General features: G+C 44.9%; 1 protein-coding gene across 1 annotated transcript; it reads left to right on the top strand.

The window, feature by feature from the left end:
- The first annotated feature begins 2,849 nt into the window (after positions 1-2,849).
- ENDOD1 (endonuclease domain containing 1) lies at positions 2,850-23,089 on the top strand. Its single transcript, XM_061628783.1, has 2 exons — positions 2,850-3,960; positions 21,744-23,089. The coding sequence occupies exons 1-2, from the start codon at positions 3,658-3,660 to the stop codon at positions 22,869-22,871; spliced, it is 1,431 nt and encodes a 476-aa protein (XP_061484767.1). The 5' UTR covers positions 2,850-3,657; the 3' UTR covers positions 22,872-23,089.
- Positions 23,090-25,357: the final 2,268 nt, after the last annotated feature.

Below are 25,357 nucleotides of genomic sequence, written 5' to 3'. Positions count from 1 at the left end.
CACAACATACATTGAGCTCCTTGGAGGAAAGGTGGGATAAAAATGTGAACATAATAATATAAATAAATAAAAAGCACTCAGGGAGACCTTGGCACAAGGCTGGTGAAAGGTGTGGCCTGGAGACGAGGTATGGCTTTGGAAGAATCCTGAGGGCCAAATGAAGAGGCTGGGAGGGTGTCCCCCCGGTAATTAACGCCCAGTAATTAAGCATCTAGTAAATATTTACATGTGTGTCACTGCCAGCATGGATCAAACAGCATCTGACAGCCATATCAACCATTTAATGGAGGCCACTCACACAACTAGATCCGAGTCACCAGAAGACAAGTCATTGAGTTCTTTGAGACACTGAGCAATGCACATGCATACCTGAATTGGCTCTGCGCTCTCAGTGCAGATTACTTAACCCTCATTCCATAATATTTCATTCCTTCCCTACCTGCTTTGATGAAGAATACAACTAATGGCAACATCTTGAATGGCGTGACTGGCCCAGCAACTGCTGAATGAATGAGGAAGCAATTTACCTACAGCGAAATTCTAAAATGAATCTGGAACTAGACACAACTGTTTGTGCTTTTTCTGCTGCCATTGGCCCTGACACAGGACAAGATTCTTTATGAGCCAAAGAATAATATTTTTAAAAAGGCCCTGGGGGATACTTGGCATATTACTTTGTTTTATTTTATTTATGTATCCATTTAGAGAATTTGACCCCACTCTTCAGCTAAAAAGCTCCCAGTATGGCTTACATACTATCAATTAAAGCAAGATACATCCTGCCTGCAGACTTACAGTCTAAAAGACACGACACGAAAGACAAAAGGAACACTGAGGGAAGTGGAAGAAAGCAAACTCGTGTACCAATTTCAAGTTAAGTAGTAGTTCTTATAATGTCCAGCTGTAATGGACATTTATTTATGTACACCTATTCATCACCTTCCTTCTGTCCACAATAAAACCATATCAACAGCTATGTACAGGGGTGTAGTCATGGGGGTTCATGGACCTGTTACTTTTTTGGGAGCAGAGTCCCAGTCAGGTCCCTATGTGTGAGCCAATCAGCTTGAAAAGGGAGGAGTTAGCCTCTGAGAAGGAACTGTGTCCTTTTCTGCTGATTGGAGCTAATCAGAGTGAAAGGAGGTGAATCAGCCACTATCATACTGATTGGCTCTTAGAGACGTCTGTTGTGGAGTACGGACTCGCAAGATGACAGGGAGGGCAAGGAAGACGAGGGAAAGTGGAAAGGGGGGGCATGGCTGTGAGGGGATGTGGCATGACTATCATGATTTTTTTTAAATTGTTTTTAAATTGTTTTTTGTGTTTTAAAATTTGTATATTTGTTTTTAATTGCTGTAAACCGCCCAGAGAGCTTCGGCTATGGGGAGGTATATAAATGTAATAAATAAATAAATAAATAATAAAAAATAAATAAATGAAGGGCCCCTGCACTTCTGAATTTGCCACTACACTGCTGCCTATGTATGAGGTGCCAATAATAGGTACTCACATTTTGGGGCCTGTTTTTGACATCTAGCAATGTTAGATTCTTCATAAATACCTTGCTTTTGTTGGTATGAGGAGCACAGGAATCTGCCTTAGGCCAGGTCGGGACATTTGTCATCTAGGTTAGGGGTGGGGAACATGCGGCCCTCCAGACTGTTGGACTCCAACTCCCATAAGACAGAGCAGTGACTGAAACACTGGCATTTTCCACCATTGCCCCTCCACTCTGGAATGCCCTTCCCTCTGTCCTATGTGAATCATCACCCATCAGTTGCTTCAGATGTCTTGTAAGGACGTATCTTTTTGACCTGGCTTTTCCTGACCCATACAATTTGACTCTGTTATTACTGAACTGCAGTATGCCGGAATTGGGATGCTCCAAAGCTGGAGTGAAGCTGGTTTGGGGGATACCACATCAACATGCAGTAGTTCCAAAGAAACCAGTGGATTGTTGGGAATGGTGGGTAACATGTCTACCTGGATTCCAAAACACAGGAGGAACTGCATTTTAAGCCAGTAATATGTCCCTACCATCTGTCTCACATTTAACCTTGAATTATATTTCCGTTTTGTTCAGCTACAGATGCTAATCAACTCAGTGTTGCTAAGTGGATTGCTGTCACCGATTCACCTCTCTCTGCTGCTGTGATGGGTTACTGTGCTTGTTTCGCATGAATTCCAGCTCTAACTGAATTGCCACTGCCCGCACTTTTAAAATTTCATCTATATACCTGCACCCGAGGATTTCACTTTGTGCATCTGATGAAGTTGAATCTAGTCTGCAAAAGCGTAAAACGCAACAACTCTTTGTTGTTTTCGCTGCTACAGAGGCTAGTATGGTTACCCGTCCAAAACTATTTTTTGTCTTTCCATCGCAGCCATCCAGTTTACTCCGGAGCATTTTGAGTTGGGAGTTTCATAATGGATGAGGATTGTCTAAATTAAATTCAAATCCAGTGGTCTTGGCCCTCCCGTTTGGGGACTAGGGCCTCTAGCTCAGTAGCATGCAAAAGATCCTAGGTTCAATCCTTAGCGTCTCCAGATAGGGCTGGGAGAGACCCTCGCCTGAAACCCTAGAGAGCTGCTGCCAGTCAGTGTAGGTAATACTGAGCTTGATGGACGAAAGGTCTGACTGGGTATGCCCCTATTAGGCCTCCTCCCCAGACAGTTGGTTTTGAAATTATTCCTTATTTACTTTTTATTATTGTATTTTTTATTGCCAGGAAGGGGTGAAGAGGTGCTTCTGGGATTTTTGGCCTCGGGCGCCCAAATGATTTGCTCAGCTCCGGCTACTTTGCAGGAGAGCTGCGGGGACCATTTGCTGCTCCGCCACTGGCAGCAACACGTCTTGGGCCAACGTCGCTGCGACAAAACAAAAAACACCGTTTTGCCGCTTTGACCCGCTGGCTATAGAAGGGCATCGCAAGCAGGCTGATGAGCGGCTTTGGCAAAGCCACTGAGGACCGCGGCAGCTTCTTCCCGGTTTTGGAGGGCGGCAGGCCCGCGTGAGTGCGCGGGGAAGAAATTCCCGCTGACTCCTCCGAAATGTCTGTTGGTGGTGGGGATCCCAGCTGCAATGCAGTCCTCTCCACCCGTCCCCTCCCCCCAGGCACCGGCTGCGGCCCAGAGCCAAAAGATAGCCTGGTGATCCAGTGACGCAGGCCAGGGAAACTAGGACGGTTTCTCTCTCACACACACTCACCCCTCCCCTCCCCCGGCCGCCGCCGCTGCTACATCCCGTGCCTTCCCTTTCCTCTCCACGATAGCCGCCCCCACGGCTCTGAGCGCGTGCAGAGGGCCGATTTTCGCTTTTGCGGCTTGTGTCACCCGCCGCCGCCGCCACCACCACGTGTTGGCGCTCATAAGGCGCCGCCGCCGCCGCTGCGTTCCACAAGGAGGCTGTTCGGCTCCCCGCTTGCAGCGAGGGCGGTTTCGGGTTACGCTTCCCTCCGAAAGGCTGCGCCGCTCACCGGCAGACCAAGACACCCGCACACGCCCGGATTCCAGCCTCTGTTGCAGCGCCTGGCGGTGTCCCTTTGCGCTTTTTCTTTTTGGTTAAAAAAAATAGTGGTGTTGTTTTTTGGCGAGCCAAGTCGATCTCACCCTTTCCTCGCCTCCTGCTGCTGCCAGAACGCGAAAGAGAGAGAAAACATGTGGCTCTCTTTCTCCGTGGTCCTGATCGCCCTGGCCTTCCCCGGCTTGGCTCGAGGCAAGGTGGTGGGCAAAGGCGACGCGGGCTTCGCGGAATGCGACGGCTTCTTCTACCAGCGGGCGCCACCGGAGGGGCTCGCCCTGGAGGAGCAGGGGCAGGTGAAGATCTGCCAGAAGTACAACCGAGAGCCCCGCTTCGCCACCCTCTACAGCACGCGGGACAAACTCCCGCTTTACTCGGCGTTTCGGTACACAGAAGAAGCTGCCCCGAGCGGGGAGGAGAGATGGCTGGTGGAACCGCAGGTGAGCGGGCTGGGGGGGAGAGAGGGGCTGGCGGGAGGGCTGCAAAGGACGCAGGGGAGGAGAGGGGGGATTTTGCAGAACAGCAGGGGAAGGCAGCTTGTTGTGAAACAGTTTGTCTCCGTTGTTATTATTATTATCACCATTATTATCAATATTAATATTAATAACAATATGTAATTAATTTATAACAACAACAATAACAATAACAATAAAACAAAGCTATTGTGTTTGGAACTCCCTGCCACCAGATGTGGTGGTTTTCAAAGGCATAAGCAGAGCCCGGCTGCTGGATCAGGCCAAAGGCCCATCTAGTCCAGCATCCTGTTTTCACACTGGCGGACCAGATGCCCATCAGAAGCTCACAAGCAGCAGGGGTAGGGGAGTGGAGGAGAGGAGAGGAGTCTGTCCATGGCAACCAGTCCTGATGTCCCCATGCAGCTAAGCATGCTCAGAGGCAGGCGTGCCACTGAATAGACCAGCCCTTGGAAGCAACAGGAGAGGGACAGTGGCCTGCATGCCTGCTTTGCTCCTGAGCTGCCCCGATGGCCACTGTGGGAAGCAGGATGCAGGAGGAGACCCTGCAGCAGGGCACTTCTTAAGTTCTTGGGGGTCACTGGGGTGCAGTGAGCAGAGCAGCAATGAGATCATTTTATAGACTCTGACACTGAATGGCCTTAAAGGGCCCCCTTCCCTCCCTCTTTAGATGGTAGTGGCCCTTGCTTCAAAATGCAGCAAGCCAGCCCTTCTTGCCTATTCTGCTGAAGGGGACCCTGGACTTTCTGCGCCAAAGTCCTGTTTGGGTGGGTGGGTGGGTAGGGGGAGCACCATTGAGCTAGAGTGTTGGGTTTGGGTGTGGAAGATGCAGCATCAAAGGCGACCTCCCGGCCATTTACGTATTCTGGCACAGCGGTAGCCATTCTTTGCTTTTTAATCAATATATCTTTGTGATGAATGTGTTTGTTACATTCTGGAACAACAGTTAAATCTATCTATCTATCTGGCTGCCATTCACAGTAGCATCCCTCTGTATGGTTCTTTGGCCGTGTGCACACCAAACATTTAAAGCACATTCCTTCCCCACCCCCCTCGAATCATGGGAACTGTAGTTAGTTAAGGGTACTAGGAACTGTGGCTCTGTGAGGGGTAAACTACAGTTCCCAGGGTTCTTGGGGGGGGGGAGCGGTGCGCTTCAAATGTGCTTTCAAGGTATGGTGTAGGAATGGAAAGATCTGTCAGTTTTGGTTCTCTCAGTTTCTCATTTTTTCAATCTTAAATTCAGTTCTCCACATTTCTGCAGCAATTTGCTTTTTTCTTCTTCTTTTAAATCCCCATGAAAATTCTCCAGCATTTTAGTGTGAATTTCTCCTAATACACACATTTTTGTAGGCAGTTTTGACAAATGTACACATTTTTGCAAGCCATTTCTCATCATTTCATGCCTTTTTGCATGTTATTATCATTCATTAATTTTTATGCACACTTTCCCTTAATATATTTGTAAATGAAAATTAATCACAAAATTTGAATAAGTGCGAATTTCAAAGGATGGCTGTGTTTCAGTTCTCATATTGTTTCAGAAAGTGAGAATTTGATACATTTGGCTTGAAATGCGAACTGAATCAAAATCCTCACCTATCCCTAGAATAGTGTGTATGCAGCCCAAGTCTCCCCTTTCCCATCTATTTTGTGTTGTGAAATTCAAAGCATAATGATGTCAGGGCATGTTTGGGTGGGGAGGGGATCATCCTATCACAGGGATGGCATGCTTGACAACAGCTCCACGTGTCTTCTATTGTGTAGCTGTCTGCATTTACCATGTATGTGCAGTAATCCCATTTTATCCTCACAACAACCCTGCAAGGTAGGTTGGGCTGAAAGACAGTGACACCCGTACCTCTAATTATGCATCATGAGCAGGGAATTGTACCTAGGGCTCCCCCATTTCTTATCCAACACCGTTTTGAAGCTGTATGGTTTTTACAGCAATTGTGTGACTTGTTTAGGGGTCTCTAATTGGGTGCAACTAGGGGTGCAAGAATGGTTAAGAATGCACTCCTGCAAAAAAAAAAAGTCACTTGCAAGTATAATGGAATGCAAAAATAGGAAAATGACAAGCTGTAGAGCATATCACTGTAATATAATGCAAACAAGCATTACAAATGGCCAAAATACAGTGTTGCACTTCATGGCTTTTGGTTATTGTAGCATATTTTACTGTCTGCTATGATTTGTATTGTATTTTGGCCATTTGTAACACTTGTTGGCATTGCATTATTGTAATTATACTGTTCTACCTCATTGTTTTTGGTATTTACAGTGTTTTTTATTCTCTATTGTGATTTGTACTGTATTCTGCCCATTTGTAACACTTGTTTGCATTGCATTACAATGATATGCTCTATTGTCTGTGGTTTTCCTGTTTTTGTATTCCATCATACTGGGAAGTGACTTTTTTTGCAGTTGTTTTGTGGAACCCTCTCTTTTTTGGTCATTTATTAAGAATGCGCACCTGCCATGTACACTTTCTGTGTTTGCTATTGGAAACATCAGGGTCAAAAATTACCCGTGCCAAAATGCTGTATTGCTCTTTAAAGTCAGGAGCCACTTTTCAGTGTATATACTTCATGTGCACATCTTAGATAGCAAACTTTCTCCCTCCACTTACTGCAGAGAGTTATTGAGGGAAGATGAATTAAGTGAGGTCCTGTAGTATACACTGAAGAAGGCTGTAGTTATATATGAGAAGAGGAGGAAGCAGGATCCCATGCACTTTAAAAATGACCAGGGACGCAGGAGATGGTGCTTATGATTCACATCATCCATCTTTTTTTGGGGGGGGGCAGCTGGCAGGGAACACCACAACCACTCTGGACTTACTGAATATAATGGGAAATCCAAAAAAGAAGTAAAATTGGGGTGGGAAATAGCAGTGGCATCCCACATGCATTGATTTATTTTATTTTTTAAAACATGCTTAAAGTCCCTTAAACATCTATTAGACCGTAAATTCAGTAGGCCAACTAATTCTAATCCATCTGAGTCTAGAAGTCTCTCTCTTGTTTGGGGATAGAGCTAATTATTATTATTACTATTTCCCACCTTTTTTCCAAAGAGCTCAAGGAGGCATACAGGGTCCCCCCACCTCCATTTTATCTTCTCAACAATCCTGTGAGGTAGGCTAGGTTGAGAGACAGTGACTGGCCCAAGATCACACACTGAGCTTTATGGCTGAGTGGGGAGTTGAACCCTGGTCTCCCAGGTCCTAGTCCAACACTGTAACCACTACACCACACTGGGGTGTGGTCTGCCACTTTAAATTTGTTCTCTATAGGCCAAGGGAAAGGGACAATGTTCCCCTGCCCACGACCACCATGTCAGCCTATAGTCACACCACTGAAAGTTATACATACATAAAACCAAACAAATATCCATTACGAGGGTTCATAAAGCTTGTCAGAGTAAGCCCCCTTGAGTCCAGCAGCCTCTCCCATAGTGAAGGTATGACCAAGCAAAGATGAATCTTGGGGCTAGTTCTCATTGATACGGTAAATCCGTCTCTGGGCTGTACAATTTCAGTCTGCAGATGGAGGCAGACATGATTGAATTTTCCATCATGCAAAAAATACATCTTGGCACATTAGGAAACTAGATATCAAGGAGAAGGGTTCTTGTCAGTGTTTGTCCCTGATTTGCTAGTTTTCTATGAGTGGTAATCGCCTCATGTATGTGTATGCAGAACATATCATACGGAAAGCGGGACTGGACCAAGATGAAGGAGGTGTGAAAATTGGAGGGAGAAATATCAATAATTTAAGATACCATACTACTAGCAGAAACCAGTAATGATTTGAAATGAATGCTGATGTAAGTTAAAGGAAAACAGAAAAGCAGGACTACAGCTGAATGTCAAAAAGACTAAAGTAATGACAACAGAAGATTTATGTAACATTAAAGTTGACAATGAGGACATTGAACTTGTCAAGGATTATCAATACCTCAGCACAGTCATTAACCAAAATGGAGACAATAGTCAAGAAATCAGAAGAAGGCTAGGACTGGGGAGGGCTGCTATGAGAGAACTAGAAAAGGTCCTCAAATGCAAAGATGTATCACTGAACACTAAAGTCAGGATCATTCAGACCATGGTACTCCTGATCTCTATGTATGGATGTGAAAGTTGGACAGTGAAAAAAGCAGATAAGAGAAAAATCAACTCATTTGAACTGTGGTGTTGGAGGAGAGCTTTGCACATACCCTGGACCGCAAAAAAGACAAATAATTGGGTGTTAGAACAAATTAAAGCAGAACTGTCATTAGAAGCTAAAATGATGAAACTGAGGATATCATACTTTGGACACATCATGAGAAGACATGATTCACTATAAAAGACAATAATGCTGGGAAAAATAGAAGGAAGTAGAAAAAGAGGAAGACCAAACGAGATGGATTGACTCCATAAAGGAAGCCACAGACCTGAACTTACAAGATCTGAACAGGGTGGTTCATGACAGATGCTCTTGGAGGTCACTGATTCACAGGGTTGCCATAAGTCGTAATCGACTTGAAGGCACATAACAACAAAAGCCCTCCCTGCAGCCTGACCTGGTACAGTCAAGACACTGGTTTTGCACTTCACTGAGGTGTAGTGCAGTTAGGTCATTTATAGCTGGGCATAATGGTCTTAGGCCTCATTACCTGCACTATACATTTAAAGCACTGTTATACCACTTTGAACAGGAAATAGGGGGCAACAGGGGTCTCCTAACAACTTGTACCCTTAACATACTACAGTCCCCAGGATTCTTTTGGGGAAGCCATGACTGTTTAAAGTGATATGATAGTGCTTTAAATGTATGGTGTGGATGTGGCGTTACAGACACTCCACCCCTCCCTCTTGAATAGGGTTGCCAGGTCTGGCCTCCAAGAGGTCTTCTGTATCTTTAAAAGTTGTGCAGGGGGAAGGGAGAATTCCACCTTGTGGTTTTTCCCATTACAGTGTGGAAAGAACACCTGCACTTGGCTGACTTTCTCTTCTCCTCAAGATACAGGATCAGTCTCAGGCCCTGAACCTGGCAACCCTACTCTTGAAATGATCAAGTGTGTTATTTCACTTGTTTCAAAATATGGCAAGGCCTTAAGAACATACCAAATCAGACAATCAATCAATCTAGCCCAGCCTTGTCTACACTGACCGGCAGTGGCTCTGCAGGGTTTCAGACTGAGAGTCTGTCTTAGCCCTACCTGGAAATGCTAAGGATTGAGCCTGGGACCTTCTGCATGCAAAGCATGTGTTCTGCCACTGAGCCACGGCCCTTTCCAATGGCCTTGCTGCCTTTGAGGGGCCCTCATGCTCCTTCTGCTGAGTGGGGCCATAGGCTTCTGCCCCAAAGTCCTGCCCTGACAAGCACCCACTGTCAGTGAGATTTAGGCCTGAGATTGGCACATTCTTGGGCCAGAAGGATGAATTGAAAAGAGAGCCCTCATAATGTAATTTAAGACCCCCGAGGGAGCGAAATAGAAAACCCACTGCAGAAGCTTGGGAGCTGCACCGTTAATGAGCAGGGTGACCATGTGGCCTACTTTACAAGAGGACCGTCTTCTGTTTGAAAGGCTGTCAGGTCCAAGCGTGGCTTAAAAATAAAGAACCTAAGAAAGCAGAGCAGGAAGGGCCTTGAAGTTGTCCATTCACACTCAGCACCTGAGCATCAGCCTGAGCAGCCACATGGTTCCACATGGTTTCACCCGGTCACAACTTTTTTTGCAATGGAGAAATCTCTTACTGAAAGAAAGATTTCTCTTTAAATTAAAATGATTATTTCTGAATTTTCATCTCTCCGCATAAGTTAGCATATGCAAATTTGTGTCTTTTTAAAAAAAAAATATGATGCCTTTCCTCCTTTTGGGGAATGTCCAAGTAGCCACACAATTAGAAAGCAATTGAAAGTAAACTGTTGGAGTCAATTAGTGGGCAGGAGGAGTGGAATATCAACCTTTGCTTTCTGGCCTGATCAAGGTGCATATTTCATCAGGCATGGGAACCTGTGGCCCTCCAGATATTGTTGAACTACAGCACCCAGCGTGGCCAATTGCCAGGGGTGATAGAAGTTGTAGTTCAACAACACCTGGAGGGCCACGGGTTCTTCATCACAGATAAACATAATTAAAAAAAAAACTAGATGAGGGTTGTTGAGGATGAAAACTAGATGAAGGTTGTTAACTTTTCTGGTAGAGTTGCCAACATTTTTTTCCATCCAGCAAGACTCCTGCACCTGGAACACCCACGTAAAAGGCAACAAAGAAATATCAAGAGGTGCAAATGTTTCCTCATTGGTGAAATAAATTTCCCAGTTCCATTTTTTTCCCTTTGTGTCACATCTACAGGCATAGGAGCTTTGGCAGAATAAACCTTGGCAATCCTACCCTCCTTTACACTTAGAGGCCACAGACCCTAAAGCAGAGGTGGGACCCTCTGGAATGTTGTTGGACTCCAGCTCCAATCAGCCCCTGCCAGCAGCGTGGCCATTAGTCAGGGGATGATTGGAGTTGTAGTCCAACAACACTTGTAGTGCAGCCAGTTTTCCACCTCTGACCTAAAGAACAGGTAGCCAACCTGCAGCATGGGAACCAGAGGTGACACAGGCTGAAGAGGTTTGTGGCATGACTGGGCAGGAAGGGGAGGGATAGAGCCAGCCCTACATTCTTGCCTGGATCTCCAGAGCTCTGCTGCTGCTTGCTCTCTGGCTCAAGGGATGAGAGGATGGTAAAACCGCACAAGTCACTGGGCTGGGTGGGGCTGTACTGCAATGTGCACTACTTAACTTGGCAGACTTGCTAAAAATGTTACGCATCAGATGTTATCAGACTTTGTGTGCTTTGAGAAAATCCTTATGTATAGGAACATAGGAAGTTGCTTTATGTTGAGTCAGACCATTGGTTCATCTAGCTTAGTACTGTCCACACTAATTGGCAGTGGCTGATGTGGTCTGTAAGGTCTCCAGCCCTGCTGCTACACCCAATATCCTTTTTTAAACTGGTGATCCCCAGGATTGAGCTTGTGGGACCTTCTGCATGCAAATCATGTGTTCCATCTCTGACCTATGGCCATCTCTTGTTTGTGCATCAGCTTGTTCACTAAGCAATCCCAGCCACGGAACCCTAGTGTTGTTGCAAAGGATTCTGGGAAAGATTCTAGTTTGTTCACTCTACCTGAGGCATTGCCCTAGCCCAGGTGTGGGGAACCTTTGGCCCTACAGACATTGCTGAACTACAATTCCCATCAGCCCCAGCAAGCATGGCCAATGGCCAGGGATTATGGGAGTTGTAATTCAGCAACGTCTGGAGGGCCAACAGTTCCCCACACCTAGGCTAGCCTGTTGAGCTGGCTCTACCATTAAGCAGATTGAGGTGCCTGCCTCAGGTGGCAGATGTTGGGCGGTGGCGGCGGCAGGGAGCGGTGGCAAGGTGTTGGAGGACAGAGCTGTATGTGACATGCATGGCCTGCCTTTAGGTGCAGTGGAGGCTGCTATCCTGTTGCCAGTGTTGAAGTAAGAGTCGACTCCCAGTGAAACTGGGCTGGGGGGCTGAAGTGACATCTTGTTCTTTGCCTCAGGCAGCAAAATGTCAGGCTGGGCTTATGGTCCCATGTTAAGCCCTCTATGACTACAGAAGGTCCCAAGTTCAACCCCTAGAATCTCCCGGTAGGGCTGGAAAGGTCCCCTGTCTGAAACCCTGGAGAGCCATTACCAGGCAGTGCAGACAGTACTGAGCTAAACAGACCAATTACCTCAGAACATAAGGAGAGGCCTGCTGGATCAGGCCAAAGGCCTAGCTAGCCCAGTTTCCTATCCTCCCAGTGGCCAACCGGATGCCTGTGGGAAGCTCGCAAGCAGGCCCTGAATGCATACGTGCTCTTCTCACTTGTGAATCCAGGCAACTGGTATTCAGTGGCATACAACCTCTGACTGTGGAGGCACAGCATAGGCATCATGGCTAGTAGCCATTGATAGCCATCCTCCATAAATTTGTCTAATCCTCTTTTAAAGCCATCCAAGTTGGTCGCCATCGGTGCCTCTTGTGGGAGTGAAATCTATAGCTGTGACCGTGCACTGTGTGATGAAGTGCTTTCTTTTGTCTGTCCTGAATCTCTCAACATTCAGCTTTGTGGGATGGTCCCGAGTATAATGAGGTAGGCAGAAAAACATCTCCCTATCCACTGTTTCCGCGCCATGAATAATTAATTCACCTCATATTCATCCCCCCTCTTACTTGCCTTTTCTCTAAAAATGAATAAGCCCCAAACACTTCGACCTTTCTTCCCCCTTGATCATTTTCGTTGCCCTTTTCGAAACCTTTCCCAGTTCTACAATACTCTTTTTGAGGATAAAAACGGGGGGGGGGGGTTTCCAGTCTGACTTTCAGGGAACCTTGTCTGCCTTTGCTGATCTCTTTGAGGATCTCTGATAAGAATTTCCCCCATGACTATGGTTCCCACAGGGTGAGGGGGAGGTTGCCTCCCAAGGGAGCCAAGGATCGTGCCAACCTCTGCCCTGACCCTGCGGTACACAAACAATTTTCTCAAAACAGAATGAGGCTTGACTAAAAAAAAAAAAATGAATAGGGAAGGAAAAGGCAGCCAGGGGGTGGGGGCAAACATCAGCTATTCTTCACTCACAAACACATCCCATTGTAACTGCCCCTAGCTCATCTGCAACAGAGCTGTCTGCAGAGGCTTCAAGAGGGGCATTGTCTGGGGAAGCAATTAGCCTGTTTGGCAGCGATGCTTTTAAGCATGCGCCAATTGCCAGCTGATGCTCTCCAACGATAACCTTCTTAGCAGCACCGCACTACAAGGGAAAGCCCACACTGCACTGCCTGCTAGCGCCAATGTGAGAGGGCTTGTTATTGCTCTAATATTAGGAGCAGGAGAGAAAGGTATGAGGCAGCAACAATATTCAGAGGGAGATATGACTTGCCTCATGAACATGTCAGCCATGTTCGTGTGGGACTTAAAGAAAAGCCCAGAGAGACAAGACTGGAATGTTAGCTAGAGAGCCTCTCACTGCTTACATCACCATTAGGGTGCTGTTGAGGGCTGGGAAGAGGCTTTTTAGTTGAGGAAAAAGGCGAATAAGAGGAGACATGATAGAGGTTATAAAATTATGCACAGTGTGGAGAAAGTGGATATGGAATTGTTGTTATTCCCTTGCTCATAGCACTAGAACCTGGGGCCATCAAATGACATGGAATGCTGGAAGGTTCAGGACAGACAAAAGAAAGTCCTTTTTCACGCAGCACATAGTTAAACTATAGAATTTGCCCCCACAAGAGATAGCGATTGCCACCAGCTTGGATGACTTTAAACGGGGATTAGACAAATGCATGGAAGATAAGGCTATCCATGGCTACTAGCTAGAATGGCTATGTTCTTCCTCTACTGTCAGTTGCTAGAAACTGCAGGTGGGGAGAGTGCTCTTGCGCGCAGGCCCTGCTTGAGGGCTACTCATAGGCATCTGGTTGGCTACTGTGAGAACAGGCTGCTGGCCTACATGGGCCTTTAGCTTGATCCAGCAGACTCTTCTCACGTTCTTAAGAGGCATCCTTCAGTTTGTCAGTCTTTGGGGTGTGGTAGAGGAATGTGGACTGAGCTCTTAGCCAAGTAGGAGAGGAAAGGTGTGTCTGGAAAGGTAGAGAAATTATTTGAAATAAGAAATGCTCCTTGTGCTGGTTGCAACTAAAATTCAGGGCTGCGGGGAGGGCATGTTTGAAGAATAGAAGAGATTCATTACTTTTTCTGTAGTGTGTTTTCAGTGCCCAGACTTGCCTTACATTGTTTCTTTTGCATTTTATCCTTCAGGCTGGGAGACAGCAAATTGCTGCAGGCTGCCTGACAAACTTGAAGGCAGTGGCCTGGTTCATACATGCATGCCCATCGCTTGAGAGCTGCGATGTCAGGTGATGACTTGCATGTGTGAATGGGCAAGCCCACAGCTAAAAGCTACGGATAATACTTTCATTTTCTCACCTGAAAGTTGGTGCTTCTCAGTGGAGTCAGTTCGCACATTCAGCTGCCAGTAGAGTAATTAAGGGTGGGAGAAATGAAGGGAAGTACTTGCTTGTGTGAACTGGCCCCAAGCATGCAGCCAGTGAGTGTAACATAACACAGGCATGTGTGAACCAGGCCTGGGTGAGGATTTGGATGTGGGCCTTCACATTTCAAGCCTTAGAAGTCTTTGTGACACAGTTGTTGTCATGGTGATGCTGGCCTCCACTTTTTATCAGGAGGGGCTTGTTGCTAGTCCTAGGGATGAGCAAATCTATCAATTTCAGTTTCTCTCAGTTTCTTATTTTTCCAGGCTTGTTTGGTTCTCCACATTTTCACATCAGTTTGCAATTAACAGAAAAAGTCATCATGAAAATTCATTAGCATTTTAGTGCAAATTTATCCTAAAATACACATTTTTGCAAAGCAATTCCCCCTAACAGAATGTGCTGTTGTGTATTATTTTCACTCATATGTACATTTACATGCACACTTTACCCCCAGTATATATATTTTTGTTCACACTACTTGTCTGAAGAACTGCGCTCCAAAATTCATAGAAGCGTGAATTGCGAAGAATGACCATGCTTCAGTTTTACATATTGTTTTGAAAAGTGAGAATTAGGTAAATTCGCATTTAATTGCGAACTGAATCAAATCTCTACCCTATCCCCAGCAGCTACTGGTTGATTTGGTCAGGGAAGTATAAAAAGGAGTTGCACAGGGTGGATTCTGGCCCCATTCTACCTGAGGAACTCCTTAGCATAAGAACATAAGGCAAACCTGCTGGATCAGGCCAGTGGCCCATCTAGTCCAGCATCCTGTTCTCACAGTGGCCAACCAGATGCCTATGGGAAGCCCGCAAGGAGGACTTGAGCGCAAGAGCACTCTCCCCTCCTGCGGTTTCCAGCAACTGGTATTAAGAAGCATGCTGCCTCTGTCTGTGGAGGTGTGAGAGTGCCATGGAGATGTACCAATTGTTATCTTGAAGGGCAGTTCCGGGGCTAGGCCCAGAGCTGAGGTGACCGGCATAGCAAGGGTTTCTGCTCCATGGAATGATGAAGCCTTTAATTGCAGGCCCCGCATCAGATTACAGGGAAGGTGCAAGCATGCACTCGACTGTGGTGCTTGAAATACCAAATAGGCTTTCTAAATACCAACTGGAGTGATGGATACATTTTTAATAGCAGGGTGATCAAGAGAAAAAGTGCAGATGGTTGCAAACAAAAAGACAGCATCTGTTCCCTTCTCCATCAGATAGCAGAACAAGAGTGGCATAAGATAAAGTGTCCTCGGTTATTCCTCCCATTCAGCTACACACATCCATGTATGTGCATATTGTTGCCAAAGAATGCTTTTTCCAGGCCAAGGGCAGTAGCCGAGTTGTGTGTGTGTGTTTTATGTATAAGACAGTTTCATAGAGGATGTCTATAAACTGCTATCAGCCATAATCAAGAGTGCCTATAGAATTATTTGGACAGGGGGAAGGTCTATGAATTGTTACAACAGGTCATTGGCAACCCACTCCACCATTACATTTAGAATTCCAGGGGGTGTAGTGTGCCTCCCCTGCAGACACCCTTGGCCATAATAGCTACCTTGAGCCTCCATGTACAGTGATAACTGTCTTTGAAGAATCAGGTGGTAGGAATAAATGAAGATGGAATTACGCTGACTTCCTCATGCCCTATTTGTGGTCTTCCTGGAAGCTTCTGTTTGGATGGTACTAGAAACAAAATGTGGAACTAGAAGGAACTTTGGTCTGATCTAGAAGGGCTCTTGTGGTGTTTTCCCCTCTCTATGTATGGATGTAAAAGTTGGACAGTGAAGAAAGTGGGTAAGAGAAAAATCAACTCATTTGAAATGTGTTGGAGGAGACCTGAACTTACAAGCTCTGAACAGGATGGTTTACAAGAGATGCTATTAGAGGTCGCTGATTCATAGGGTCTCCATAAGTCATAATCAACTTGAAGGCACATAACAACAACAAAAAACCCCTATCACTGTAGTTGTTCCTATGCATGATAGGGCTCCTTCTGTTTTCCGGTAGGTCTCTTTTGCCATTAACAGGTAAGGATTTAACAAGTAAAGTTTTTTCCTCTGTGAAGATGTTGTGATGGGGAAAAAGTGTAGCCTGTTGAATGTCCGTCAGCTATTATCCAGGATTTCAGCCAGAAAAAAAAGGTTGTTTTGTCAACCCCTCCCTTGATCCAGCCTTTGAATACATTGCCTCTCCTCTTTGGAATCCTAAATATTCTACACAAGCTGTAATAAAGAACATTGAATTCCTTCTGCTCTTAACCACCACATCTTCCTTTCCCCTCTAACTGACCAGGAAATACTAATTTCCCCAGTTGCTTAATCCTTTCTTCTCCTCCTCCAACCATCTTTGCTGAAGCAGCAGTAGCTCTGTGCCATGATTTAGGTCAGCTTTCCCCAACCTGTTGCTCTCTAGAAGTTTTGGACTGCAACTCCCATCAGCCCCAGTGTGTTGGCTGGGGACGATGGGAGTTGTAGTCTACAACATCTGGAGAGCAACAGGTTCAAGACAGCCAATTTAGGTGATGTCTCTTCTTATGTGCTCCAGTGAGCGAAACAATGGATTTGGAGACTGGGACTCTAGTTGAGCCCCTGACCTTGGTGTTTGGTCATGAATAGGTTGCCTAGCTTTCTCACAGTAGTGTTTTTTGTTTTGTTTTAAGGCATACACAGGCCACATTCACACCATAAATTTATTCCATTATTATTTCACTTTAAACAGTCATAGCTTACCCCAAAGAATCCTGGGAAGGATAGTTTGTGAAGAGAGTTGTTAGGAGATACCTATTCTCCTCACAGAGTGACACTTGTCAGAGTGGTTTAAGAATCAATCCCTCTTCCCAGGGAATTCTGGGAACTGTAACTCTGAGAGGGGAATAGGGGTCTCCTACCATCTCTCGGGACCCTTCACAAACTACCTTTTCCAGGATTCTTTAGGGGAAGCCATTACTGTTTAATGTGGAATAGTATTGGAATAAATGTACGGTGTGAATGTGGTCGGTATAAAGATGATAGTAGTCTATAAGCAATAAGCAGTGGCTGCTGTCCCAGCTTCCTTCTTGCATATATTTGATTATGCAAAGAGAGCTTCTATCAGGCTGTTTCCATCTGTTCTCTGAAACCTTATATACAGGTTTCAATTTGAGAATGATCCCAGGCCACTGTTTGATTCCTAGAGGTAAGTGAGTATAAATCTAGCAAATGATGGACTCACTCAGCCACACAGCCCTTTTCTCCCATACAGTGGGAGGAAATGAGGCACCTGAAGAATTTGATTCCATTTCGGAAGCAAGAGTGTCTGTTTCTTTATTAAGATAACTTATAGCATACCTGTCTGTTGCAACAGCAATATTCAAGGTGGCTTCCCAGAGTTCCTGGGAAGAAGGTTTGATTATTAAACCACTCTGAGAAGTGTAGCTCTGTGAGGGGTCTCCTAACTATTCTCAGCACCCTTAGCAAACTACAGTTTCCTTGAGTCTGGGGGAAGCCATGGCTGTTTAAAGTAGTATAATACTGCCTTAAACGTATAGTGCAGATGGGGGCCTAAGATAACAAAGTGTGCCCTCCCAGGTGTTTGGACCCTCCCTCCAGTTTTGCCAAGCAGTCCCAGTGTGTGGTCTGAAGGCACATGAGGCCACCACTTTGCTGCAGCTAAGCAGGTCTGGGCCTGGTCAGTGCCTAGGTGGGTGGTTGCTTGGGAACCACAGGGTTCTACAATGGAAGAAGACAGGCAGGATATAAAATCTATTAAAAAAATAAAAGAGGTTAGTCAAACTCCTGTTGGCCTGCTCGTCATGGCTGGTGAGGACTATGTGTGTTTTTCCATGGGGCAGTGGTGGTCTGGGCCCTGAGAAGCATTCTTCCTTTACAGCAAGGATGCTACTCATTGTTATCAAGCTTAGTTCAGCCTTTTTTGGAGGAGCTGGAGAAAGAGGATGGATTGTGGGCGAGGATAGCGTGGTTGCTAGGCAACCGCATCGCAGCCAACCAAGACCGCCCTTCACCGTGTAAACATCTCCTGCTCACTCATTAAGAAGAGAGAACATTGTCCAGATGCTTCTGTAATTGCAGGGGCTCTGTTTACATACGGCACCCTTCAGAAGTGGACAGGGCAGTGGGATGCTTTGCTTGCTATCCAACAGGAGCTTACCTGATTAGCAACAGACAGGGCTTGGGCTTTGAGCCTGGAGGCAAGGATGAGCCATGCTCTCTCCTGGAGTATATAAAGTAATACCAGAGGGGTGGATAAAGTAGGTAGACATTTTTCTCCCTCTTTCATAACATTAGAACCTAAGGTCATCCAATAAAGCTGAATATTGGGAGATTCGGGACAGATAAAAGGAAGGACTTCTTTGCACAGTGCAGAATTAAACTGTGGAATTTGCCACCACAAGATTTGGCTGTGGCCACCAACCTGGATGGTTTTAAAAGGAAGTTATCAAGGAGGGCAGTGGCTACTTGTTATGATGGCTGTGTGCTACCCTTCAGGGTCAGAGACTGAACACTTCTGAATTACTGGGGATTGTGTAGGAGAGTACTATTGCACTGAAGTCTTGCATTTGGGCTGTCCACTGGCATCTGGCTGACCATTGTAGAACTAAGATGCTGGACTAGATGTGTTTTTGGCCTGATCCAGCGGGCTCTTCTGATGTTAAGTACATGGGGAATGCCATCTCCTAGAGTAGGGATGGGGAATGTGTTGCCTTCCAGATGTTGTTGGACTCCCAACTCCCATCAGCCCCAGTTAGCATGGGCAATGGTCGGGGATAATGAGAGTTGTAGCCCAAAACATCTGGAGGGCTCAAGGTTTCCCCACCCCTCTTCTAGAGACTGAGCAACCCACAGCCATCCATCTGACATCTGGGGTTAAGGACCAGGTGGAGAGGCTACTGTTCCAAGTTGATGCCTGAAACCGTGGCACTTGTCTAGGAATTAAACAGTGGCATCAGAGGGATTATGCCAACCTTGCAAATAAGCCCCCCAAAAGTTACTAGCTAATGAAGCTAGTAGTTTGCATTTGCATGCTGGTTCTACAGGAAGGAAAGTCCAGTCTTCCATATTCACTGTGGAAATGTAGGCTGCTTGCATCTTAGCAACAACAACAACGACTTCTATCAAGCAAACTTGCGGAAGAGGGATGGCATGATTCGTTTCTCTTCTGCCAGACTGCTTGGCTTCCATGCTGGCCATGGAGGAACAGGCTCTCCTCCCAGGCTAGCATGGAAACCAAGAGGACTAGCAGATGAGAGAGTAAGAGAGAGAGATCCAGTCCTCCTCCACCAGCCCACTCACTCACCTGAATGGAATTCCTGGTTGCAACTCGCAACCAGGTTAAGTGTTGAATACAAGGCAGGAGTATGCATATTCCAGCAGTGGCTCCATGGACAGAGGCCCCATTGGCCATGATTCATGTTGATTCCCTGACATTCCATGTATTTGCATGGATAATTGAGTTGTTCCATAAGCAGAGCCTGATGCATTCCCTGCATGACACACAAAATTAATCTCTTAAAAATGTCATTTGGAAGACATCCTAGAAGTCATTTGGAAGAAACATCCTGCTCCTAGAGGTCTGTGGAAGAGAGACATTCCTTCGGGTGACTTGGGACAAAAGTATCCTTGGTCTATGCAATAGTCTGACCCTGGCAAAATGGTCTGTAATATAGGAGGCAAGGGTGTCCAACATTCTACATTGTTTGTGGTCTTGCTTGTGGCAGTGAAGCCCCCTGACAATGACTGGTCAAGTTGGCATGAAATACTGTACGTGGAGAAACAAAGTTGGCATGGTGTTTTAGGCCACATCCTGCGAGGAAAGGGAGAGCTGTCAGTTTGGTTGGGATTATAATAACCTTATGGGCCCTTGCATGAGGAGTGGCTTTATGGGCTAGTCAAGGTATGGATTTGAAGAAGCAGAGAAACAAAGAGCCTAGGAGCCCAGAGACAAGGTGGCTGAAGGGAAAGCGAGGAATAGGCAATGAACTGAGAATCAGGAATCAGAGGAAAGGAGTAGGCAAAGAGAACATGAAGGAGTTGGTGCTGGAAGTAGAGATGCATGAACACTCCTGAGCTCACTCTGAAAGAGGTTCATGCTTTGTGGGCATTCAGAGAAGACACAGAGCCTGAGTGAATTCAACAAGCACCCACTCTTGCACAACCACGCTGCCACTGCTGCCTCCACCTTGGGGCAGTGGAGCAGAGGTGGCACTGGCAGCTTTTCCCACCTGGGACTGAACTGAGATTACAAGTCCCAGCATCCCTAGCAGTAAAGCGAGGTGTGCTTTTGAGGGCCTTCTGCTTGGTGGCCAGTGGTCCAAACAGTATCCTTTCCCCACCAGGGATGCTGAGGCTCATGGTTCTCATCTGCTGTCTGGTAGGAAAAGATGCTCTGCTTATCAGTACAAGAAAGCAATGTTATTAACAAACTGGATAAATCATTCCCAACAATTCCCAATGTAAATGTCAATATCTGTGCTTTTCATTAGGGGAAACTGAAAACAATATGCAGTTATGGCCAGGTGCTTTCAGACATAATTTCTTATAATTTTTACATGGATTATAGCAGAAAGTTACATCCTCCAGCACCCCATATGCAACTATGGAAAGGATTCTTGGGTTAGACATTTTTTTGTTCTTTGTCTTTCATATGTCTGACTGGTTTTTCATACCAATGTAGAAACCTGCAAAAGAAAAAGATTAGCTCATTTTGTAAGGAGGGTTGGGTGGGATGAGGGGAAAGAGGGTTGTTTTCTTACCTGTTTGTTGCTTTTGGAAAATCGACAAGATATATATTTTTTTAAAAAATAGCAGAAGGATATGCTCTCTGCTTCAGTTTCCCTGAGAATGGAGTGCGGAATTTTCAGTGTCTCCTGTTGAAGGATGTTTAAGATTCATTGGGAATTCTAGGAAATTTTATTACCAGTTACATGACAAAGTTTGCCTGTTGGCTTTGCTTGCTCATATTGAACAGGCAGCAGCACTACTGTGGCTACCGTTGGCTGTGTCAACTTAGAGAGCTTTTATTCATGACTGCTGTACGTAGCCGGTGCATCAGTGTAATCTGTGGCACTGTGAGGATAGCTGTAACTGCCAGTGTATCTTCTAACTATGTCAAATTAAGCAGAAAGATTAACTGGCCCTTGGTTGGCAATGAAACAGCTTTGAATTGTAATGTTCAATGGTGTGAATTGCAAATTTAGCTGTCAGATGTTGCAGCTGATATTGGCTGATATTCAAATAATGTTTTGCGCTAGTGCTGGCATTTCCCCCCTCTCCTCCCGCCCCATACTGCCTGCAAATATGCTCTGAGGGGTTGGGGGGAAACCCCCAGAACAGATTTAGGGAATGTGCAGGGGGAGGAGAGGGGGAAAGTGTTCTGTCATACAAGAGAAATCCTTGTAATGCTACATTGAATACGACCCATTATACTTTTTACAAATTTAAAATTCAAGAGTTCAGAAATCCCACAAATGCTGGACTCAGCTGATGTCCTGTGTGTAGGTTTGTGCTCAGTCAGAGAAAAGCTGGCAAAGGTTAAATTATTTTTTTTTTAAGACTTGAGATGAAATGTAAATTCCAGAATTTTGGTGTCTGACAATCTTAAAAAGTTTGGGCTCTGGATTTTCCAGGAAATTGCTCACTTTCGAAATATGGGCCCAGAATTCAACTAGTGTCCTAAATTCATTTATTCCTTTTGTTTGCATTTCAGATCGATGATCCTGAAAATGGCTTGGAAGGAATGATGCCAGAAGCTGAAATTACAGGTTCAGTGGATAACCTGGGAACAAACCAGGCCCTCACTGCAGACTATGTGGACTCTGGCTATGAGAGGGGTCAACTAAACCCCAGCTCTCTTCATAAGGATGATACCCAGATAGCCACATACACACTGACCAATGCTGTGCCAATGACCCCACCTCTCCAGGAGATTTGGCACTGGGAGATTGAGGCCCTAGTAAGCAGAGGCTTGGCTCCTCACTGTGAAAATGGGAAGGGTCTCTATCTTGTTTCCGGAGTGGTTCCTTCCTCCCTCAGAGTGAAGGACAAAGTTGCAGTCCCTGAGTCTCTCTGGCTGGCAGCTTGTTGCGATGATGGCTCCAAGGCCTGGTCTGTGGGATTTATTAAACAGGTAGCTGCTGGGAATCGCCTGGAAGATCTCACAGTGGAAGCCCTCGAAAAGAAGCTTCCTGCAGGAGCCCAGCTGTTTAAGAACAACTGTGGCCAAGACAGACACGATCCCAAGAAACTGGAGGAGGTGTTGCACTCTGTGAAAGAGATCGAAGCTGATATACCAGTACAGCAAGCAGAAAAGTCTGCGACATGCGACAAGACCAGCACAGCAAAGGAAGAGAGTGGCTTTCTGAAAAAATTGTTTTATTTCATCGTCACCCCTATCTTCAAACTGCTGAAATTTGTTTTCTACCTGGTTGGCCAAATTGTGAAATATATCGTTCATTTCCTGTGGCACGTCATCCAGATGATTGTCAAGGGGGTGTTCACTTTCATCAAAGGAATTGCCACGGCGCTACTGAATATATTTATTGACCTGGCTCGGGTGGCCGTCAACATCCTGAATGGCATTGCCAAAAACATCTACAATGTTCTAATGATTACATACAGGATTCTCAGCGTGCCTGTTAACCTGCTCCTGGATATTGTGTCCTTCCCATTTTACACCCTGGGTGCCATCCCTGCTGTCCTCCAAGATATTGCTTCAGGCGTAGGTGGGTTGTGCTTATTGGTCATTGACGCCATAACCAACACCGTGACCAACCTAAATAATGTTGTTTCTTACCTAGCCCGAAAGTTTCTTCCTAAGATTTCTTCCAGCGCCTGAAAAGCCGTGCGAAAAAGCGAATGGCTATGAACAACTCCAAAAAAACCCACAAAGCAATAGTTTCTGATATGTTGCTAATCACCTGCTGTTCCTATAAGTATTTATTGTGGTGGCATTAACAGTAATGATCCAATGTTCTGATAACATGGGTGAGCTTTATGCCCCCCCTCCCCAAAGGGGAATTTTGCGGCAAAATTAAATGTTCTCTTATTGTAAAACATTGAACTTCGGGTGGCTGATTGACCTTTCAGTCTCATGTCGACTCTTTTGGGAATCACGAAACAGTCTGCATACAAGGGAAACCTACATAATGTCAACTATTATGTATAAAAACATGGATACAGGATCCTCCATACTGACTGAATCCCTGAAAGTACTTTTGGGTTTCTTGGTGATAAGTTTATAGCATAAGCAGACAATCTTAGGGGGGTGGGGGGAGGCTTTTCAAAGATTTTGACGACCAAAGTCATTTTTAAGTCAAAAATTATCGATTGAGAGGAAAATCGCTGTCCAAATTTGTCATTTCGGTTTAGGAGAGGGGCTTTAGCTCAATGGTAAGAGAACATGGTTTGCATGCAAAGGGTCCTTGCCATCTCCGGTTAAAATTATTGTGGGGAACTGGACTGGACAGGACCCCTGTCTGAGACCCCCAGTGCACCACTGCCAGGGAGAGGATACAGCATTAGGCTGGCCAATGATCTTCTGACTCATTTATAAGCCTGGCTTTTTTTGGTAAAACTCTTCACCGGTATGGAGTACTATCACCTCTTTTTTCACCCATGACACTTTTATCAATGTATGAGTACCGGCACTTCATTTTTTTTAAAGCACTAATTATAAGAGGGTGGGTTTTTTGCACTTTAGATTACTACCTCCCCTCCATTCAACATATAAATTAGGGGATAGTGCATTTCAGCTGTCTTTTTAATATAACTTCAGTTATTGTCCCTTGGAGTAAAAGAACATGAACCTCCAGGGTGAAGAAATATTGTGTAGCATAGTGGCTAAGCGACTGAGTAATGGATCAGGAAGTTCCCAGTTTGAATCTCACCTCTGCCATAAACTAACTAGGTGGACTGTAGGCAAGCCACCTCTCAGCCTCAGGTCTCCCATCTGCAATATGTGAGATATGATACTGATGTACCTTGCAGGTTTTAATGCATGTGAAACACTTTGAACACTTGAAAGCGGTATGCAGGTTGTAGTCTTTATTATCTTGTAATATCTACTCCAGCAGACTATGCTCCATCCTTTTCATTTTTTTTTTTTTCAATAATTTTTATTCAGATTTTCATAAAACATACAAGACGAAATCATAAAACATTCAAAGACAAAAAACAAAATCAAAAATAGTTAAACAAAAAGAAAAAAAACAAAACAAAAATAAAAAATAAAGAGTAAAATATTGACTTCCCATTTGTCAAAGATCAAATCAGTTATAAGTCTATAATATATAACAATCCTGTCTCTTAAGTCATATTATAAAATCACTTTCCTCCAGTAGTTATCTTACTTAATCATCAAATCTCATAAACATTACTTTATTCTTTCCACAAAAAGTCAAAGAGAGGTTTCAATTCTTTAAGAAATATATCTATCAATTTTTTTTTCCAGATAAGCATATCGATTAATCCATCTCATTACTAATTATGATAATCTTATTGTCATAACCATAGTCAAAATAAACATTTCAATTAATCCATCACATCAGAATCTGTTAGGTTCAGTAATTTCAGTAGCCATTGTTCTATTATCCCTATTAGTTCCATTTTCCATCTTCCATCTTCAGTAGTCTTGTTAAGTCCAGTAATTTCAGTATCCAATCTTCCATTATCAGTATTCCATAATAATCTTGCTGTCAAAGCCATAGTCATATAGTAAGAGTCTGATGGGAATTACCTCTATCCCAAATATTTTCTTGCCATCCATTCTGAATAGGTTGCTGAAATACTGCTGTAAAATCATATCTCTGTTCTTTTTTTCAAAATACACTGGGTCATCTCTTGAAAGTTTTTCCATTGTCACATGGCTGCAGTTAATTCCATAGATTTTCTCTATATTGGGCTCCATCACATCATTCCAGTCCAGAAGATTATCCATGCCATTGATAACTTTATCTCTAGAATCTTCATTAATTTCTTCAGAGATAACATTGAGTTCCAAACAATAGATTTTATTTCTAAAGTCCATAGAATCCAAATCTTGTTCCTGTTCCACGTTTGTTCCAATCTCCGGGATCTCCTCTCTCACAGGGACCCCTGTTCCAGTCTCCAGGGTCTCCTCTCTCACAGGGACCCCTGTTCCAGTCTCCAGGGTCTCCTCTCTCACAAGGACCCCTATGTCTTTAATCTCCTGTGTCTCCAAACAATAGATTTTGTTTCTAAAGTCCATAGACTCCAAATCTTTTTCCTGTTCCACGTTTGTTCCAATCTCCGGGGTCTCCTCTCTCACAGGGACCCCTTCCAGGGTCACCTCTCTCACAGGGA

Source organism: Rhineura floridana, chromosome 5 (assembly GCF_030035675.1).
Source record: "Rhineura floridana isolate rRhiFlo1 chromosome 5, rRhiFlo1.hap2, whole genome shotgun sequence".
Taxonomy (NCBI): domain Eukaryota; kingdom Metazoa; phylum Chordata; class Lepidosauria; order Squamata; family Rhineuridae; genus Rhineura; species Rhineura floridana.
This window is presented reverse-complemented; position numbering and strand designations above follow the sequence as displayed.

What these genes read in the sequence shown, in the direction of transcription:
- ENDOD1 (XM_061628783.1), top strand. Translation starts at nt 3,658, where the DNA reads ATGTGGCTCTCTTTCTCCGTGGTCCTGATCGCCCTGGCCTTCCCCGGC. An exon ending in GATGGCTGGTGGAACCGCAG is followed by an intron (nt 3,961 to 21,743) that starts GTGAGCGGGCTG and finishes TTTGCATTTCAG; the next exon opens with ATCGATGATCCTGAAAATGG.